The 14,898-nt window shown below is 45.4% G+C and overlaps 1 protein-coding gene across 1 annotated transcript in view; it reads left to right on the forward strand.

Annotated features, from left to right (window-relative positions):
• Window positions 1–66: 66 nt before the first annotated feature.
• The window catches only part of LOC150039226 (polycystin-1-like protein 1), an 88,127-nt gene continuing 73,295 nt past the window's right edge, over window positions 67–14,898 (forward strand). The window contains exons 1-7 of the mRNA XM_090327942.1: window positions 67–127; window positions 2,157–2,327; window positions 3,311–3,430; window positions 3,997–4,165; window positions 4,653–4,892; window positions 8,597–8,729; window positions 11,860–12,066. Of these exons, the coding sequence (XP_090184068.1) occupies window positions 67–127; window positions 2,157–2,327; window positions 3,311–3,430; window positions 3,997–4,165; window positions 4,653–4,892; window positions 8,597–8,729; window positions 11,860–12,066 (1,101 nt within the window). The remainder of the gene's footprint in view (window positions 128–2,156; window positions 2,328–3,310; window positions 3,431–3,996; window positions 4,166–4,652; window positions 4,893–8,596; window positions 8,730–11,859; window positions 12,067–14,898) is intronic.

A 14,898-nucleotide genomic window follows, 5' to 3' on the forward strand; every position in this document is an offset into this window, starting at 1 on the left:
GTTCATGTGGTTTCTGGAGTGGACTTCTGTCTGCTGGTAGATTTGGGGGACCATTCTCCAGCTGAAATGAGGCTCTGCAACATGACCAAGTCAGTGATGGTGACAGCCACCCACCAGCACAGGAGAGGTATGACACATAGTGGCCTTCCAACATGGTGGGTCATGTACATGTGCTGTTTGGGGCTGGGGTAAGCCCTTAGCTCGGCATGCTTCATCTCAGTCTGTTAGCCCTTCCTTTCTCTCCCTCCCTCCCTCCCTCCTTCCTTCTTTCCTTCCTTTTCTTTCTTTTGTACTAGTACTATTCAAAGTTTTGCACTTCATAGGCAAATACTTACACCACTGGGCCATGCCTCCAGCCCTTTCTTTGTTGGTTATTTTTTTTTCCAGTCCTGGGCTTCAGTTCAGGGCCTGAGCACTGTCCTTGGACTTTCCTCAAGGCTAGTGTTCCACCCTGAGCCACCGCACCACTTCTGGCTTTTTCTATGTATGTGGTACCGAGGAATTAAACATGGGTCTTTGTGCATGCGAGGTAGGCACTCTACTACTGGGCCAAACTCCTGGCCCTTGTTGGTTATTTTTGAGATAGACTCTCAGTTTCTTCCAGGAGAGCGACTGGATGATATCTGCCTGTGTTGGAATCCTCTGGTAGAAGAATGACAGGCATCTCATCACATCCAGCAATAGGATACACCAGGAATCACCTAACATTTAGAAATTAGGTTAGAGAATTGCTAAAGGTTCCCTGTGTTGTGAGATTATGTTAGTAATCTGTCATTATGTCACCCTAAACCTAATGCCTTAAACAAAACTATGTTTTAAGTTCACAGTTTTGCTGCGAGTTCCTTGGGTCTGGGCTGGTTCCAGTGTGCTCATTCATAGATCTATGAGCCAGCTATTGATCAGCCCGATGGCCCTCTGGAAGAGCTCCTATAGGACAATTCAAGAATGTATCTCATTTTCTGGGAGACCAGACAAGTCTACTTCATTTGGTAGCAATGACAGGTCCTGAGACAAGCAAGAAAGAACAAACTCTGATATACCAATACCTTGTAAATCAATTGACCATTGACCACAAGATAGCATCAACTCAAAAATAGAAAGAATCCATCACTTAGTGTGAAGAGCCACAAAGATATGTATTCATACACACACACACACACACACACACACACACACACACACACACACACACACCTTTGAACTCAGGGCCTTAGAACTCACTCAGCTTGCTTTCATGGCTGGTGCTGTACCACTTCAGCCATACCTCCAGCACTGTTCTTTGCATGCCAGTACTAGGACTTGAATTCAGGCCCTGGGCACTGTCCTTGAGCTTTTGTGCTCAGGGCTAGTGTTTCACTACTTGAGCCACAGCTTTACTTTTGGCTTTTTAGTGGTTAATTGAAGGGTCTTACAGACTTTCCTGCCTGGACTAGCTTCAAACCATGATCTTTAGATCTCAATAGCTAGGATTATAGGTTTAAGCCACCAATGCCCAAATCCAGACCTGCTTTTTGCCAGTTATTTTGGAAACTGAATTGAATAGACTTTTCTTCCCCCATCTGGGTTTGAGTCATGATTTTCAGATCTCAGTTTCCTTATTAGCTAGGATTGTAGGAGTGAACGTCTGGCACCTGGCTTATGGGCATATTTTAAGGATGAGAAAGAAAGGGAGTAATGGTTTAGGGCTATTTTTTATCCTGCTCCAATTATTCTTTGATATATCTCATCTAGATATTTTGCCTAGCTGTGAGATAACCACTATCTATTTTCATACTGTAAATATCAGCACAATGCTGGCTATATTACTTGCAGAGCCAAGCAGAATATGCAAACACATTGAGCCCTTGTTTAAAAGTTTTCTGAAGCTGCAGGAGTATCTTAGCGATAGAACATCTGCTTAGCAAGCATAAGGCTCCAAGTTCAAATCCAAGTACTGCAGAAAAGAAGATTTCAACCCAGAAGAACATTAAACTTCATGTTGAACATGGGGCTCAGTGTACTGGTCTGGCACAATCCCAGAAAATGGCCCTGCTGGAAGAGAGATAAGATCCGCTGTGAGATCGCTCCCTAGTCCAATTGTCTACTTTGACCATTAATGACTCTGCCTTTCTAAAAGTCCATCAAATGTCCCTTTTCTTTTTTTTTTTTTTCCCCAGAAGGAGTCTACAAGATCAGAGCTGTTGTTTGTGAGTGGTACGGGGCAGACATGGAGCTTGGCCCTTATTATGTGGAGACTGGGCGTGAGGCTGTATCGGTGTTCATGAATTCCAGCAGCGTCCACCAGGGGGAGTTCCTCATCTTCGCCGGTTCCAACCTTAAACAGAAAAGTAAGGCCCGGGATGGAGGCTGAGCAATCAGATTTCAGCAAGAAATTCAGCCTGAGCCCGCTGTTCCCCCCGCCCTCCTCCTCCATTTCTCATTCATATCATCCAAGTTATCACAGTTCTGAATCATTTATTCTTCCCATCATTTATTCTTCCCTCATGCTGAAAATAGTTGCTGGAGAAGGATGCTATGATGTACATGAAATTATAAAGGTCATAACATCCAGGAATGGCTAATTTAATGAAGGTATTGACATATCTGTATGAAAAACAGGAGACAGGACATCAAAGTACTCAGATAAGGGCAAACTTGGGAGGTTTCAGAAGGGAGAGCTCAGGGTCACTGAGAGGACAAAGACTCTATGAGGCAGGAGTTGGAAGCCAGGATGAGCCTCGTGGATGAGCATGAAGGATGCTAAGGGAAGATGACCAGCCACAGGAGAAGCCAGGGATGGTAGTGTGACAGGAACTCTCATCTCCTTCCGTCTTGGCATACTTTTCCCACACCTACCTGCTGCAGGTGTTTTATATCTTTTCTGTTTCTTTCCTGTTGTTATTGTTTTCTTGGTGCCATTACTGGGCCTTGAACTCAGGGACTGGGCACTGTATCTTAGCTTTTATGGTCAAGCCTGGTTCTCTACCATTTGAACTACAGCTCTACTTGTGGCTTTTTGATAGTTCGCTGGAGATAAGAGTCTCACAGACATTTCTGCCTGGGCTAGCTTTGAACTACAATTTTCAGGTCTTAGCCTTCTAAGTAGTTAGGATTACAGGTGAGAGCCATCAGTACCCAGCTAAAGAAAACTTTAATGAGTGAAATTCTGTGATATAGTATTTTTCCCCAGGTCTGTCTTATCTCAGAGCCCATGCTCCACAATTTCAAAATGATTGGAATTCAAAGCAGGAAGGTAAAAATGAAAAATATGGACAGAAGTGAATGCATTTATTTCATGGATATTCTTCTCTTCTATATTTTCTTACTTTAGGAACTGTTATAATGCATCATTTTTCACCTAGCTCATCATACAATGTGTCCTTTATTTCTCGGTCCCAAGTGGGTGACCATCAGACTTGGCTCAGTGTGCCTGTGCGTTATGAGATGCAACGTAAGTTTTAGTTTCAATTCTAGATTGAAAAGACCCCCTCCCATCCTTTTGTGTTGGCTGGCATTACCAAAGAGTAAACACCACAGGCTCTGCTGTCAGTTCTACCCAAGGTCCTACCCTTGGGCCATTCAGCAGGCCTTATGTCTATCTGCAATTTGTTCCCCCAAAGTACAGGTTCTGAGGCTACCACACAGGGTATGAGAAGGGTTGGGGGAGGTGACCACATAGGATATGAGAATGGGGTGTAGGGGGGTAATCACACAGGGTGTGAGAAGGCAGGGGGCCTGCCACACAGTCATCTGCAGCTCCACCTTCCAAACCCTTCCAAGCATAATTTCCAAAGGGGCTGCCATTTTGCCTCTCAAGCTGTTCCTGAAAGGCCTTTGAACCCAGGCCACACCCACTGCGCTGTCCTGCAACTGCTCCTTGGTCCAGCCCTAAGCTCACATCTGGAGACTGTATTCCATTGCTTGGTCTTTGAATCAATGACAGTGAAGATGCTACTTCTCTGGATGAATGCCATCCCTTCTGTTGTTGACATGCTTGCCCCTCCACCCCCATTTCAGCTGTCTCTGTCTATACAAATGGAACTGTGTTCGCTGTAAACACAGACATTACCTTCATGGCTGTTACCAAAGAAATCACACCTCTGGAGTCTTTCTGGTATTTTGGAGAAGATCTGCCAGTGCCAACCACTTCCAGAATCATTAGAAGACGGCTTCACCTGCCTCAGTGGTCTGTAAATACAGTGGTCTAGAAGGGTGGCCATGGTGATATAGCTAGCACTCAACCTAAGGTTTGTCCCACAACTACCAAAATAATTTTAAGGGTGTCACATGGTAGTGTAATAAGCCACTAAGTACTTCTTTGAACAGAGCTCAGGCCTAAGATTTCAAGAGAGAAAGACTTGCTTCCTGTTAGTACATTCTAGGCGGCAGGGCACAGGACTTTGAAGTCTGGTGATCCTGAGTTCAAATCCCTTCTCAGCCAGTAGTACGCTCTGAGGCATCCTGTGTACAAAGCTGAGAAGGACGCTCACCCCCTGCTTGAAGAGGGGAGTCCAAGTATAACTCCCCTGATTCTCAGAAGGCAGAATCACTGGGTACTTGCACAATTCCTACACATTAACCCTCCCTCCCCTGCCTTTCTGTTGAAGATTCTCCACAGCTCTGTCTTTTTCTCTTCCCACGTGGCTTTCCTGCCCTTCTGCTCCATCTTGCAGGTACCATGTGACAGTCAAGGCCTCCAGCAGCATCGGCAGCGTGGTCTCTGAGCCGCACCTCATTAGGGTACAGAAAAGAATTGTGGCCAATCGGCTCGTGTCTGCCTCCTCAGCCGTGATAAACACCAGTGTGGCGTTTGAGTACAGAATCAACTTTGGCACAGATGTTGTGTATCGATGGGACTTTGGGAATGGAACTGTCAGCTCAGGGAGTGGCTCTATGAGCCACATCTACAGCAGGTAAGTCACATGGGGCAGGTGGTAGCTTGCTGCAGGTGGCATCTAGGACCAATTTCTTAAGGATTCACTCTTGACAATCTACCTCTTAGGTGATATAGGTGACATATGTTAAATAGAGACAGATCAGACATGGCTGTGGCTTGGGAGGAGCTTCGTACAAGGGAAAGGCTGAGTTCTGAGGATTGTGGTTCAAAGCCAGTATGAGCAGGAAAGTCCATGAGACTCTTACCTCCAATTAAGCACCAAAAAGCTGGAACTGAAGCTGTGGCTCAAGTAGTTGAGCACAAAAACTCAGGGGCAGTGCCCAGGCACTGAGTTCAAGCCCTAGAACTGGCACCAGAAAAAAAAAGTACGGTACTTAGGATAGAATATAAAGGATTCAGTATCAGAAGAAAGAGTGTGAATGCTTTTGTTTATTTCAGCCATTATTGATCACCCACTGTTTACCTGGAGTGTTATGACAACACAAGCACATGTCCCACCATAGAATGTATGTGAGAAACCTGACATTAGTTGATTTTGTTCATGTGCAAATATACCCCTAGATGGTGCAGCTCAACCATTTAATGTGGCCTTTTGATGCAATTTAAGATGCATGGGGCTGTTGACAGATATCTGTCCAATTTCAGATTAAAGAGTAGAGGCATACAATCTGAAATAACTAAAGAAAGTATAGCATATATAATACAAACAGAGCAACATAGCCATTTGTTCTTATTATCAAATATTATGCAGGCGTATCATTTGTGTGTGTGTGTGTGTGTGTGTGTGTGCACATGTGTTTTTGTGTGTGTGTGTGTGTGTATGTGTGTGTGTGTTCATACTGAGGCTTGAACTCAGGGGCTCATGCTCTTGCTTAGCTCTTTTGCTCAAAGCTGATGCTCTACCACTTGAATTATATCTCAAGTGCTGGCTTTTTGCTGATAAAAAATTGAAGATTAAAGTCTTAGGGATTTGTTTTCCCAGGGCTAGTTTTGAATCTTAAGCTGCCTGAGTAGCCACGATTACAGTTGTGAACCATCTTTGTGCTGACACAGTGGGATTTCTAAGTGTGATGACCATCCGGAGGGCAAGGCCTATGTGGACAGCAGCCCCAGGGAATGACCTCAGGTTTCTTCCAATACACGACTGTCCAGCCACCTGTGTCTCTCCTCCCTTTCATGAGAACTCCCAAATGGTCCATCCCTGGAGAAGTCCATGGGAACATTTCTATTGAAAGTGGATTTTTAGGTGGACAAGAAATTGAGCAAGAGTGCCTGATGGATTAGTATATGTGCAGGGAGGGATCTGGAGCCCCAGAAGCCGGCAGTGGTCCAGGACCTCTGTCCTAGCTTCTAGAAATGACAGAGTATGCATGGCTCACACTTCTCCCAGCTGAGACCACCCCCAGCCTATATCCTCAGTCTGGCCTACCACCTTCCTTTCTGAAGCTGTAGGTCGGTAAGTGACAGTCAGTCCTAGAAAACTTGAATTTGGCTAACTCATGCCTGTCATCCTAACTACTCAGGAAGCTTAGATCTGAGGATCATGGTTCAAAACCAGCTTGGGCATGAAAATCTATGAGACTTCTATCTTCAGTTAATCACCAAAAAGACAAAAGTAACCCTGTGGCTCAAGTAGTAGAGCACTTAAGCTTATGTGCTCAGGGACAGTGTCCAAGTTCTACATTTAAACTCTAAGACTGGCACCAAAACTTGAAGCGCTGATGTTCTGATTGGGCCTATTTGAACCATTACCCATTTTTGAGTATTGGGTCAGCATGTATTTCTTTAGTCAAGCACACCCTACCAGGTCATCTTTCCATATCCCTCTCCTCCCCCCCAACACCTTTCCACAGCTGAAATCCCCTCACCATTCCGGGGCCTAAATGCAGGGACTAGTTTACCTGGGGACTTAACTCAATCTCCTGAGTTTTGTAAGGCCTTAAGAGAAGGCCTCAAGAAGTCTGATCCTGGTCAGGAGCATTGTCTACTGTTACAATGTTTGTCTACCATGCACGAAACCCTGGGTTTGATTCCTTGGTGCCACATACACAGAAAAAGCCAGAGAGGTGTTGTGGCCTAAGTGGTAGAGCTCAAGCCTTGAGAAAACTCAAGGACAGTGCCTAGGCCCTGAATGCAAGACTCAGGACTGGCAATAAGTAAATAAATATTCTGGTCATTAGGGCTGGGCACAGTGGCTTACACCAATAATCCCAAATACTCAGGGTGCAGAGGTAGAAAAGAGCATGATTTGAGCCGAGCCTCAGAAAACAAACAAATAAACAGAAAACTAGTTGAGGCTTCACATTAACTAATAAGCTAGGTGCATTGATATGCATCTGTGACCTTAGCCATGTGGATGGGACAAATAAGAGAGGTGGCCCAGGTCAACCCAGGCAAAACCATAAGACATTATTATTATTATTATTATTATTATTATTTTGCCAGTCCTGGGCTTGGACTCAGGGCCTGAGCTCTGTCCTTGGGTTTTCTCAAGGCTAGAGCTCTACCACTTGAGCCACAGCACCACTTCTGGCTTTTTTCTATGTATGTGGTACCAAGGAATTGAACCTCTGTCTTGGTGCATGCTAGGCAAGCACTCTACCACTAGGCCAAACTCCTGGCCCCGAGACCTTTTTTTTTTTTTCTAAAAATATAAACAAAACAATGGAATTCTACATAGCCAACAGACAAGATAAAATAATGGCATTCACAGGGAAATGGATGAATCTAGAGCGAACCATGTTGAGACAAGTCAACATGTTGAGAGTGAGACAAGTCAACATGTTGAGAGTGAGACAAGTCAACCATGTTGAGAGTGAGACAAGTCAAGACCTAAGGAACAAAAGGCACATGGTATCCTTAATATGTGGCTATTAAATCCAGAGAGTATAAGAGCGAGGACTCAATAACTATATACCCAAAGCTATGGACATGATAATGGAAATATAAACATAACTATATAGACATAAAAAACCTATGACTCTATAGACATAATATTTTATTTCTTAAATTAATATGTTTCTATGACATACAAACCCTTAGCCTAATTTTGATTAAGTTCTAAATACTAAGTCCCAGTGATTGTAAATAGAGATTCCCTCCTTGAACACTTGTTTGTTAAACTTGTCATTTAAAATATGATGTAAAAATCAACATTAATAAATTCTTTAAAAAAAATAAATAAACAAAAGACAACTAGCTACAGCAAAAAGCAGGGCTCACGTGGTAAGCACCTGCCTAATAAGTGAGAGGCCTGAGTCCAAACCCCAGTACTGTCCCTACAAAACAGACAGGCAAGCAGGCAGGCAGGCAAAAAACCAGGCACCTGTGGCTCATATGTGTGAGATCTGAGGATAGCAGTTCAAAGCTAGCCCAGCTAGGAAAGTCCATGAGACTCTTATCTCCAATTAATCACCAGAAAGCCAGAAGTGGTCTGTGGCTCAAAACAGTAGAGCACTAGCCTTGAACAACAAAGCTCAGGTACAGAGCCTGGGCCCTGGGTTCAAGGCCCAGTACTGGCATGTGCGTACATGCGTGCACGCATGCGCGCGCGCACACACACACGTACATACACACGTGTACACACACACACACACACACACACACACACACACACACACACACAGAGGCACTGAGCCACACAGTATGCCCTTGCTGAGTGAATGAGACTCAGTGGGCAGCCAGCGCCATCTCCTCATTGGTCTGCTTTCCCCCTTCCAGGGAGGGAGAATTCAGAGTGGAGGTCCTTGCTTTCAATAACATCAGCTCTGCTGCCCTAAGAAAGCAGCTTTTCATCGTGCGGGAGCCCTGCCAGCCGCCCCCTGTGAAGAACATGGAGCCTGCCAAGGTCCAGGTAGGGTCAGGCCTGGGGGCCTCCCAATCTAACCCAGTACTGGGACCAGGGCTCTGTGGGTTATGAAGGGGGCTTTGTGGAGTTCAGCTTCAAAGGAGCCACTGTAAGGGCTTTGGAGGGGCTGGGCTGCTTTGGGGGCTGAGGGACAGGCTCACCCCAGCCTGGAGCCTGGATGAGGGGAGAGGCTGGTTTCTTGTGTGTGTGAAAAGGCCCTTTATCTGCCTGTGAGACTCTGGGGTCCAGCACAGCTCACTGAAGGGTTTAGGTTTTTTCCCTTGCACAGTGATCAAAAATGTTTTAAAGAAAAAGGAAAGCGTGAAACTATAAAGTTAAATAATATTAACCAGGTGCTGGTGGCTCACACCTTATAATACTAGCTAGCCAGGAGGCTGAGATTTGAGGATCATGATTTGAAGCCAGCCTGGGCAGGAAATATCATGAGATTCTTATATCCAATTAACTCATCAAAAAGCTGAGCCAGTGGCTCAGGCCTGTAATCTTAGTTACTCAGGAGGCTGAGATCTGAGGATAACAGTTCAAAGCCAGCCTGGTAGGAAAGTCTGTGACACTCTTAATTAGAGAATTAATCACAGAAAAAATCGAGAAGTAGTAGATTGCCAACACTGAGCAAAGAAACTCAAGGACAGCCCTAAGTTCAAGCCTCAGGACTGGCACAAAAATAAAAGTGAGTTAAATAACCAGTTATTTGTTGAGCACAAATGATAGGTTAGGAAAAGTAGGATTGCTTTTAAATTTTTCTGATGTTCATTTTGATGTCTTTGATACAAAACATTTTGGGGGAGGTGTCAGAATGCTTTCTATGGAAGGCAGGAAGCCCCAAGAGCAGCTGCTGGGCCCTGTGAGTGGCCTGCACCACAGAATTTGCCGAGGGAATCAAGAAGCACACTCCTTTGCCCCAGGCTGGCTGAGGGTGCCAAGAGCTCCAGGCCTGATCCACACAAGCCTCCCTCACCCCCACACTGGGCCCCTAGCTTTAAATGCCAGTGTTGTTATCAGGCAGCTCTGCTTCACTAGGCAAGGTGTTGTATCCCAAATTCCAAGAACTCAATGGAACTCTGTAGCTGGGTAGAACACAACAGGCCCAGGGCCAGAGGCTCTACCTGGAATCTTGGCTTTGCTCAGAGGACATAGATAGACATCATCACATTTTAAGTGAGTGAGTGTGTGTGTGTGTGTGTGTGTGTGTGTGTGTGTGTGTGTGTGTGTGTGTGTGTGTTGGGTTGGTTCTGGGGCTTGAACTCAGGGCCTGAGCTCTGTCCCTAATCTCTTTCTTGCCCAAGATTAGCATGCTACCTCTTGAACTACAGCATCAATTCCAGCTTTTTCTGTGATTAATTGCAGATAAGAATCTCATGGACTTTGCTGAGCAGGCTGGCTTGAACCAAGATCCTCCGGTCTTAGCTAGGATTACAGGCATGAGCCACAAGCACCTGGCAAGGGTTCATTTGGCAAAGATGTGTTGGCACACCTTTCTGTGTGTTCTTTGTGTTTCTGAAGGAGTGTTACCAGCATGCATAAGGCTGAGGGACAGGTCAGGACCTGGGTAGGCTACGCCACTATCTAGCTGTGCACCCCATGTCTTAAGACTCAGACTCAGGGCCGGGAGTTTGGCCTAGTGGTTAAAGTGCTTGCCTAGCATGCGTGAAGACCCGGGTTCGATTCCTTGGTACCACATACATACCAAAAAAAAAGCTGTAAGTGGTGCTGAGCCTAAAGTGGTAGAGCTCTAGCCTTGAGAAAGTCCAAGGACAGGGCTCAGGCCCTGAGCCCAAGCCCAGGACCAGCAAAAAAAAAAAAAAAAAAAAAACACTCAGACTCAGCTTTCATCCCCACAGGGCATTATATATTTTTAACGTTTAGTATCGTCAATGAGATAATAATTAGTATTACAATGATCAGCATTATAATCATCTCAGTATTATAATTGGCTGTAGCACATAACAATTTGGTGCAAAAAAGTTGTTGTTGTTTTTTGCCAGTCCTGAGCTTGAGCTCAGGGCCTGGGCACTGTCCTTGGACTTTCTTAAGGCTAGAGCTCTACCACTTGAGCCTCAGCACCATTTCTGGCTTTTTTTCTATGTATGTGGTTCCGAGGAATTGAACCCGGGTCTTCATGCATGCTAGGCAAACACTCTACCACTAGGCCAAACTCCCCGCCCCACAAAAAAGTTTTTAAATGGTATCATATTCAAAGTGGAAACCGTAAAAATAATTTAGAAATAATTAAATGGTTTAAACTCAGGGAAGTCTGTGAGACTCTTCTCTTGAATAAACTACTCAGAAAAAGCCAGAAGTAGAGCTGTGGCTCAAGAAGCAAAGCACTAACCTTCAGACAAACAAACAAACAAAAAATAACAACAACAACAACAACAAAAAACCTCAGTGACAGTGCCTAGGCCCCCATGACTTGTACCAAAAAAAGAGCAAACCAGGGCCGGGAGTCTGGCCTACTGGTTAAAGTGCTTGCCTAGCATGCACGAAGACCCGGGTTCGATTCCTTGATACCACATACGTAGAAAAAAGCCGGAAATGGTGCTGAGGCTTAAGTGGTAGAGCTCTAGCCTTGAGAAAGTCCAAGGACAGTGCTCAGGCCCTGAGCTCAAGCCCAGGACTGGCAAAAAAAAAAAGAGCAAACCAGAATCAAAATTCTCCTTACAATGAGTCCCAGTGTTTCTTAAAATCCCACTTCACTTAGCAGGAGTGATTTCCAGCTTAACTTTAATGGAAATTTCAAGAAGAAAACCCTCTACCAGGAGCCCAGCGTGAAATGCTGCCTTGCAGGTGCAAAGCAGAATCTCCATTCTGAGGTCCTCTGGCCTAGATTATCCATACCGAGGGTAAATCCTCAACTGAGTACTGCCAGGCCTGGTGCTGAGGGAGGCCACAGGTATATTTTCAAAGGTTGGGGTAAGGCAAAATGAACTTGAAAGGACAGCATGACAGGAAGTATAAAGTCTACATAAAGGTGCATGAGGCATGGGTCTATAGGCTTCCCCTACAGTTTTGCAAACACGTAATGGAAGATTTCTTCTCGAGTGTCTCTAATTACTTACAGTAGCATTGTACATGAAGGGCATATAATAGGACATCTTCTCTGGTTGATCCTCAGATATGGCGGTCTCAGCCCCTGAAACTGGAAGTGACATTTGAAGCTCCTGTCCACTGTGACCTCTCTCAAGGTCTTTCTTATACCTGGTACTTTCTGGATTCCCAGAGGTCTTTTGTTGTCCTCCCTGGCGGCATCCACACTCACAGACAGACCATCCTGCTGCCGAGCTACACACTGCAGTGTGGGAACTACACTGCTATTGCCAAGGTCAGCCAAGGTCGGCCTGCTCACTTTCACTCCTGCTGGATCAGGGACGCAGGACTTTGTACCAGCCCATCATTCTAACCCCTGAGCCTCTTCTGTCTAACAAAAGGGGATTGTGGGGCTGGGAGTTTGGCCTATTGGTAAGAGTGCTTGCCTAGCATGCACAAAGACCTGGATTTGATTCCTCAGTACCACATATATAGGAAACGCCAGAAGTGGTGCTGTGGCTCAAGTGGTAGAACTAACCTTGAGGAAAAATCAAGGACAGTGTTCAGGCTTTGAGTTCAAGCCCCAAGACTGGCAAAAAAAAAGGTGCGGGGGGAGGAGAGAGAGAGAGGTGAGAGGCTTTTGTTTTTAAGGCATGGATAGGTTTTTAAGAAAAATGTTTCATTTTCCTTGGAGAACCTATGTTCCCATGTTGGCCAAGCAAGCAATGGAAAAACTCCTAGAGTTCACTCCCCCTCCCCAATTACTGGGGCTTGAATGCTTGAATTCAAGGTCAAGCACTGTTTCTTAGGTTTTTTGCTCAAGGCTAGGACTCAACCACTTGAATCACTGCTGATTGTTTGCTGGTTAATTGGAAATAAGAGTCACAGCCTGCCTGGGCTAGCTTTGAATCACGATTCTCAGATCTCAGCCTCCTGAGTAGTAGGATTACAGGCGTGAATCACAGGTGCTGAGCTTCCTCCTAGATCTTTTAACAAAACCTCTCTCTATACCTATTTTGCCTATGCTCCAGTCAGCACACAGTGCTCTCTGGTCAGTGCTCAGTGTTTAGTTTTATTTAGAAAAATAACAATACATGAGTTTGCTTCTTGAAGGAGGGGTGCTTTAAAGAGTCAATCACTGTCATGGAAAGTTGGGGAAGGGAACGATATCTGGGATAGTGGAAGGAAAGTTTGGGGTCAGATGATGGTGAGGTAAAGAAGGCTTGGTGGAGGGGGTGCATCTTAAGACCATAGCAGAGACCCGTAAAGTCTCTGTCCTGGAGGAATGGAGTTCTTTCCCTCACTGGGTCACAATAGCCTTGGTTCAAGCTCATCCCAGGGTTCCTTGGAATGAAAGCTGACCTCAAGCACCAGTAGGGGAGGCTACTGAGCTCTGAGCTGTGCTGGCTGCCATGGACAGACCCTTGCCTCACGCATCCTCTCGGTTCCTGGACTCACCCCAGTGTGAACCAGACCCCAACAATGGACAGAGGGCCCCATGCCACTTTTTGAGGGACACTCTTATCACTGTAGGTAGACCTGAAGCATACTCCTCTCTGAAAATACTAACTGGGAGAGAACTGGAACACAGATGTAAAGTGGGGTGCTGGGGCAGTGTTCCCAAAGAGAAGCTGAGAAATACTCAGAGCCATCAGTGATGTATACCTGGAATTCCAGCACTTGGGAGGCTAAAACAGAAGGATTATTAGTTTAAGGCCAGTTGGGGCTACATAACAAGTTCCTATCTCCAAAAGAAGGAAGGAAGCGAAGGATAGAAAGAGAGGGGAAGGGAGGGAGGGAGGGAGGGAGCAAGGAAGGAAGGAAGGAAGGAAGGAAGGAGATAATCAGGTAGCTACAGAAAAATGAAAAAACAGGGGAGGGGAAATAGAGTAGCATGGTAACTAATTATAACAATCAAGGGGAAGGCCAGGTTTGGCAGCTCATACCTATAATTCAGCTACAGGGAAATATAAGAAAGATTATAGTTCAAAGTTGAACCTAGGCAAAAATACAAGACCCTATCTCCAAACAAAAAAGAGCTTGGGAGACATGGCTCAAGTAGTAGAGTACCTGCTTAGCCCTAAATACCAAAGTGGGAACAATTATAGGGAAATGTCAAAGAAAATCTGTAACACCAGATGAGTGAAAGGATGGTCAGGCTACTCTTCCTTGCCTCAATGAAAACTGAGTGCCTGCTCTGTCCTGAGTGCAGACAAGGGCGGCACAGACAAACTGAGATGCTTCATGTTCACATACACAGCCTATAGAGGAGAGAGATGGAGAGCAAATGTAATGGAAGAGGTGTTCACATCTAAGCAATGACAGGAAGCTCTGAGGGAGGAGTGGGCTGGAGCATAAGGTCAAGTGCAATGCATGGCAGAAAGTGGGCTGGATCGGCCTCAGTGGGGACTTCTCACAATAACAGAAGTCCTGGGTGGATTGACAACCATCCAGCAGTGGGTAGTGGCTGAGGCTAGAGCTGTGTGGAATCTCAGGGGAGCGAGGGAGTGGAAGTAGGAGCAGTGAACACCCCCCCCCCAATTTGGCAGAGACAAGTACGGAGAGAGAGAGAGGGTGGCAGGAAGATGGGAGGAAGGAAAAAAGGACTCAAAATAAATAAATAAAAGAGAGAAGGAATCAGAGAGCAGCCATCAGAGAGCCACATGCATCTGTGAAGGAACTGAGCCAGAGCTGAGACCCAGGGGAAAACAGCAGTTAGAATGCATGTTTTCTGGTGGAATGACACTTTATGACAAACACTTGGGTGGTCTTTGTGTTTGAACCCAGGACCTTGCCCTTGCCAGGCTCTACCCATTGGATCAAGTCTTGTAAAATGCTTCATAATTACTATTTGTTTTAAGCCTGGCATTGGTGGCTCATACTTATAATCCCAGCTATGCAAAAGTTTGAGACCTAGGGGGTTGTGAGACTCTTATCTCCAATTTACCAGTAAAAATACTGGACTGGAGGTGTGAGTCAAGCAGTAGAGTGGCAACTATTCTTTCTTTTTGTAATTTACCATTTGGTTTTGGTTTTATGTTGGTGCTGAGGCTTGAGCTCAGGACTTCATACTCCCATTTTGGCTTTTTATGCTCAAGGTTGGCACTCTACCATTCAAGCCACATGT

Source organism: Megascapheus bottae, unplaced genomic scaffold (genome assembly GCF_031878675.1).
Source record: "Megascapheus bottae isolate mThoBot1 unplaced genomic scaffold, mThoBot2.hap1 HAP1_SCAFFOLD_77, whole genome shotgun sequence".
Taxonomy (NCBI): Eukaryota; Metazoa; Chordata; class Mammalia; order Rodentia; family Geomyidae; genus Megascapheus; species Megascapheus bottae.